Source organism: Octopus bimaculoides, chromosome 17, assembly GCF_001194135.2.
Source record: "Octopus bimaculoides isolate UCB-OBI-ISO-001 chromosome 17, ASM119413v2, whole genome shotgun sequence".
Lineage (NCBI taxonomy): Eukaryota > Metazoa > Mollusca > Cephalopoda > Octopoda > Octopodidae > Octopus > Octopus bimaculoides.
Window position 1 is genome coordinate 9,036,924 of NC_068997.1, and position 6,598 is coordinate 9,043,521.

The window sequence follows — 6,598 nt, forward strand, 5'->3', positions numbered from 1 at the left end:
CGATATACACCGTTACAGCGCTAACTGTTTTCAACTGAATAGACGTCAGTGATTAGTAGAAATTATCGAAATAAGACAATTTTTTACATGAAATAAATTCGAATACAAAAAATATTTTTCTGTTCTATAACACAAAATAGATAAGTATACGAAGTTTGAAAGTCTTTCCGTACCAAAAACACTACATAAAACATGAATGAAAACTGGCGCCCCCGTTTTAAAATAGATCCCATCTCTGTTTATAAATAGATCACACACGTGATTTGATTGACTTTAGGGTTAGGGTGTGATTTATTTATAAACAGCTAGAAGAAAACAGATAATACTGGTAAGTCGTTCAGTTATTTCCCTTGAATATTTTTTTTTATCCCCCTAAACTTGAAGATTACCTAATTATTTATTAAATAATAGTTTTTTAAAAAATTAATGTAATAAATGCTTTCATGGGTTGGACTTTAAATAATTCATGGCAAAGGCATCTCATATAAGTTTGCTAAGAAGATGGTTTTATTGCTTATTTCGTATTTCCGTACCTTTACGCATTTGGTTACACCTCAGTTATCACCTGACTTTCCATCTCAATGTTTAATTCAATCTATATCTTTTTCTTTTTTACAGTTCCTCATTCACCCGTGGTATCCACACATTTTCTGTTCCTTCTGAGCTGTTCAAAACAAATCGCCGGAATTTATGTGAAAGGCTGAAGAAAATTAAGCAAATCCCTGCTAATTCTTACGTGTTGCTTCAGGGTGGAGAGTCTGAAACCCGATATTGTTCTGACCATGAGCCTCTTTTCAGACAGGTGAATCATGAATTTTTTTTTCTCCTTCACCTTTAGTACAGATGATATCTTTTTAAACAAATATATTGCTGATTTTTTTTTAAAGAAAAATGTTTTAGCTTCATCATCCAGAAGAAAAAGAGCAGTTCATACATACATACCTACATATATCTATCTATCTATCTATCTATCTATTTATATATATAATTTATTTAAAGGATACAATACAGTGCTACTAAATTTTCATATGTTGAGAAATATTTCAAACATATCAATCAAGCACAAACCACATATAATGAACTAAAAAAATTGAATAAGAGAAGAAACACGACAAAACTGAGAAGGCAACATATAGAAAATGCGGAATGTTAAAAAAATGGAAAACAGAAAATGAAAACACAAAAACTATAATAAAAAGATAAAAGAGTTATTCTCCTTGGACCTTAAATTATGAGGTTGGAAAGATATCAACGAGTTAATCAGGAATAGGTGAAATTTTCCAATTCTTCAAAATACATTTATACATATGCTTGCAACTGTTGAAAATTTCAGACCTAGAGCTCAGTAGAGAGTTAGGTATCTTAGATCTGAACAGAATCTAAACAAAGCTTACATTTATTTGATCCATTAACATAACGTTTGGATTTCTCAATTATTTTCCACTTAATCCCATATGGTGTTTCATTATCTTTCAAACTCCATATGTAGCTAACCAACTTAGTAGCTTTGCTTTTGTCCTTATGTTGGAAGGAGGCTATGTGATTGACATAGCAATTTTTAAATTCTCCTTCACATAATCCAATATAGGTCTTATCTATTGTATTATTTTTTAGGGCTGCAATAACTTCTGCTTCATATATGATAGATTTAATCATCAATCGTTGGTCAATTGGACAGGATCCTGTCTTGTATATAATTAGCTAACAACATGGATGTTTTGCATTTAGCAAAAGAAAATAAAGGTGGCTAAATATTGTTGCTTAATGTTAATAGAAGATCTGATATATTTATTTTCCTTGAATTTTGTGTGTGTATTTGTTATTAGCTATGGAAGCAGTATTATTTCAAAATAGCATTCTGTGTATCTTAGTTATGGATATACTGTAGAAAGCACATACAACTATTGGTATTCATCTTGAGAAAGCTTCTCATAGACGTATAGTGCTAAAAAGCACAGAAGTGTAGCAGTCGTGTTGAAATTACTAAATTTAGATTTCTGCTTCTTTGAGTGTCATCAGTGACAAGTACCCATCAGAAACTACATGCTTAGCCTCTCATGTATCCTCATCTGCCTCCTCATCATAATCATTTAACATCCGTGTTCCATGCTGGCTTGAGTTGAATGGTTTGACAGGATCTAAAATGTCCAAGGACTGCATCAAGCTCCAATACCTGCCTTGGTATGATTTCCACAGATGGATGTCCTTAATGCCATACATGCATACATTTTTTTTTCTAATACCATACATACACACATACAAATACACACATATACATGCACACACATACACACACATTTGTGTGTACAACAGTCTTCTGCACAGTTGCCATCTACAAGTTTCTACTCTTAAAGCATGTTTAAGTTGACTTTGTTTTGATATTTGTCAGTAACCTCTTGCAGCATCCTATGGTCGTAAATGTCTTCTGCCTCTCATAGATATATTTGTTCTTTGTTGAAGTATTATTTTGTAATAAACATTTCTCTGCTTGTTATATTTTTTTACTTGTTTCAGTCATTTGACTGCGGTCATACTGGAGCACTGCCTTTTAGTCGAACAAATCGACCCCAGGACTTATTCTTTGTAAGCCTAGTACTTATTCTATTGGTGTCTTTTGCTGAACCACTAAGTTTTGGAGGACATAAGCACACCAACATCAATTGTCAAGCAATAGTGGGGGGACAAACACAGACACACTAATATATATATATATGTGTGTATATACGACAGGCTTCTTTCAGTTTCTGTCTACCAAATCTACTCACATGGCTTTGGTCAGCCTGAGGCTATAGTAGAAGACACTTGCCTAAGGTGCCATGCAGTGGGACTGAACCCAGAACCATGTGGTTGGGAAGCAAGCTTCTTTCCACACAGCCATTCCTGCACCTATAGCTTCTTACAACGCAGCCACTTATGTGCCTATATATTAACATTTTTTACTTTCTTTTATTTTAGGAGTCTTATTTTCATTGGACATTTGGAGTTGAAGAACCCGATTTTTTTGGTGCTGTACATATTGATTCAGGCAAGACAATTCTTTTCCCTCCTAAACTGGATGCAAGCTATTCAACATGGATGGGAAAGTAAGCAGCTTTCTAACTTGCAATTACAATCTTAAACTAAGATACACATTCATTAAAATAAACTCAATGTTATACGTTCAGATTTTTCACTCTATTCTAGATTTTGTTTTTGAAATATTTTCATTATGTTTTTCATTTGAAATTTTAAAAAATGTAAATATATGTATGTATATCTGCACAGGTTGAAAGGTGAAAAAGAATTTAAGGGAAGATATGATGTTGATGAAGTCCACTTCTCTGACGAGGTATTATGTAAAAGCTTTTTATTTTTATTTCCTTTTTAATTTCTAATTTTTTTAACAGTAATTTTAAATGCTGTATTTTTTAGTATATGAGTGGACATAGTATATAGTATAACAATTCATACATCATTGCTATCTTTCCTTATCCTGCTGCATTTCATGTGGAATTTTTGATCCCCCAAAGTTGTCTTGGTGTATAAGTTGGCCTACCCAATTTTTGGGTTATCAGTTTTAGTCTGCAAAATTCAACTTTTATGCCAGAAAATTCAGTAATTCATCATTTCTCAGGTTATTGAGAACAAGTAATATAATTGAAAAATACTAATTTCACTCAGTTATAACTGTCCCATATAAATTTGTGGCCTTATGCACAAGTAAGGTAATCTTTATTTATAAATGTTTATTGTTTATGCTGATTAGATCATTGATCATAATAAATAAATATATTTTCAATAAACAATGTTTCAGCACAATAAGCTATGTATATTTTCTAAAACACAGTATGCACCAGGTTTATTTTTATAAAACTACTCACAGACCCAGGAATAGCTGTTGCAGATCCCAGCTTTCACAAAACCCTATTGTAGAACAGAAGCTTAACATCTTACAGCATTTAATTTCACACTTCTGCATTTTGAGTTGAAATCTTGTTGGGCTCAATCTTTAACTTTCGTCTTTCCAGTACCAGTCATTTATTTGGGTCAACCCTAATCAACTATAGCTTCTTCTCTTTAAAATTTGTGCCCTGTGTCTATGTTAGAAATCCTCGTTATCATAATTATTTGAAGGATGGTGAAGATGGTGAGCTGGCTGAATTGATAGCAAACCGGACAAAACGCTTAGCAGCATTTCATCTATCTTTACATTCTGAGTTCAAATTCTGCCAAAATCAACTTTGCCTTTCATCCATTTGGGACTAATAAAATAAATGCCAACTAAGCACAGGGTAATTGACTTCTCAACCCCTTGAAATTGCTGGCATTGTGCCAAAAATGAGAAAGCTTTATTAGAAGGGTAACGCAATCATTAGAACATTGGATAAAATGCTTTGCAAAATTTCTTCCAGCTCTTTACATTCTGAAATCAAATCTTACTTAAATAAACCTTGCCGTTTGTATTTTTTGAGATGAAAAACAATGAAGTACCAGCCAAGTATTGGGGTTACTATAATTAACTGACCCATCCTCTTCCCCAAATTGCTGGTCTTGTGCCAAAATTAGAAACCATGATTATTATAAATATTGTTTAAAGTGATGTTTTTCATTGTTTTATTCATAGATTTGTGATTTCTTTGAAAAGACCAAACCATCCCTTCTTTTAACATTGGTAAGTATTAAGAAAATTCCTCTCGTTTGTTTTGGTCTAAACTGGTTGGGCAACCTACCACTTTGAATCCCTACCCTTTTTCAGCTATTGCTGTTTTGTGTCAGAAATGATAGGAGCGAGTTAACTTATTGATAACCATAGATGCATTTAGAATAGTTATAATTGGTAGCCATTGCAGTTACTAATTGTAATTGTGAACTAATTGACAAAAGGATGTTGTAATTAAAGCAATTACATATAATTGTTGCCTTGAATACTGCTGGTAGTTGTAAACTAGGAAAGATTAATTGAAAGAGGTTGGAAAGATAAAAAGGTTTTAATGTTTACATTTTAAAAGTTGAAAGACATTTCTTGTTTTGTTTCATTTATTAATTATGAAAATATGTGACTTAATCATGAAGAAATTTGTTAGATTGTGAGCGTAAGTCTCAGACTGGGTGACACATTGTATCCTTGAGCAAGTTTGCTTCATTTCGTGTTGCTAAACCCTGCAATGAACTGGCATTCCATTTAGGATGAGGTCTTTTACCTTTACCTTAAACATCTTAAATAAGCACTGACCTTATGAACCTATGAGCTTCAGACAGATTTCTTTAGTTAATTATATTCACTAAAATACTAATTTTGATCAATTCCAGTATGGCCTTAATACAGACAGTGGAAAAAAGAGCACCCCTGCAGCCTTCAATGGCATCAATAAGTAAGTTTTATGGTTTTATTTTCCATTAACTAATTCTGGGAAAATTCATAATTTTCTGTAATACTATTTTATGCAGAGCAAAATGAATTGCATATCGATTACCTAGGTTATCTTGTATGCATTGGGTTTAGCATAATTTCATCTGGATTTCTTTTAAGCCTCTCTGTGATCTTATTTGCTCATCTTTTGATTGATTCTATATGGAATGTAATGTGGCTTATTGAAACATCTCCACCACTCTCAGTTACCGATGTAGTGTATGAGCTGAGGACTGAGATATGTGGGCACATTACTATACTCAAGAAGACTTGCACACCACAACAGAATTGAGATCTTAAGACCAAGGTGTCCTGTTAAAACCATTGGTGTGGGTGCTTGTGCCACATAAAAAAGCACTGATGATGGTGCCATGTAAAAAGCATCCAGTACGCTCCGTAAAGTGGTTGGCATTGGAAAGAGCATCCAGCCATAGCAACCATGCCCAAAAAAGATTATGGAACATGGTGCAACTCCTACTTAACTCTAGGCCGAGCAAAGTCTTGTGAGTGGAATTGGTAGATGGAAACTAAAAGAAGCCTATTGTGTATATGCATATATATATGTATATCTATGTATGTATATGTGTGCGTGTATATATATGTGTGTGTGTATGCATTACTCTCCCCTTGCTGTGACATTGTGTCATAGTTGCAAAGTATTAAGTTACAGGTTCAATAACATTTACAATTTATATGAACTTTATTTATATTCTTAACTTCATCTTTCTTTAAGAAAAATCCAGCCTACATAGCTAATTACAAAACATAATTTAATCCACTTCAATTTTGAATAAAGGATGATAACTTTTTTTTTTTTCAGGTTCAAGGTGAATGATGAGTTACTTCACCCAGAGATTTCTGAATGGTATGTAGGCGGTAAATAATCCTCCTCCTCCAATGACAGCAACGATGACGACAATAATCATGGCAATGATGACAACAATGGCATTGATGGCAATTATGACGGTGACAATGACAGTGAGAGCAATGATGATGACAAAGACGATGACAGATGTGACAATGTTGAGGATGATGATGATGATTTCTTCTGTAACAAAATCAAAATACTTTCTAATAAATTTTGTTAATTTTTATTTTACTTTCAGCCGTGTTTTCAAGAGTGACTATGAATTGGATTTACTTCGCTACACCAATAAAGTATCCAGTGCTGCTCATAGAGAGGTAAGTCCAAGTAGTAATCTTAGTCGT

The 6,598-nt window shown here is 33.2% G+C and overlaps 1 protein-coding gene across 3 annotated transcripts in view; it reads left to right on the forward strand.

Annotated features, from left to right (window-relative positions):
• The window catches only part of LOC106869584 (xaa-Pro dipeptidase), a 34,573-nt gene that overhangs the window by 7,667 nt on the left and 20,308 nt on the right, over positions 1–6,598 (forward strand). For all 3 annotated transcript variants that reach the window (XM_014915387.2, XM_014915386.2, XM_014915385.2), the window contains exons 2-8: positions 619–802; positions 2,956–3,083; positions 3,265–3,328; positions 4,604–4,651; positions 5,290–5,351; positions 6,210–6,254; positions 6,496–6,571. In XM_014915387.2, the coding sequence (XP_014770873.1) occupies positions 619–802; positions 2,956–3,083; positions 3,265–3,328; positions 4,604–4,651; positions 5,290–5,351; positions 6,210–6,254; positions 6,496–6,571 (607 nt within the window). The remainder of the gene's footprint in view (positions 1–618; positions 803–2,955; positions 3,084–3,264; positions 3,329–4,603; positions 4,652–5,289; positions 5,352–6,209; positions 6,255–6,495; positions 6,572–6,598) is intronic.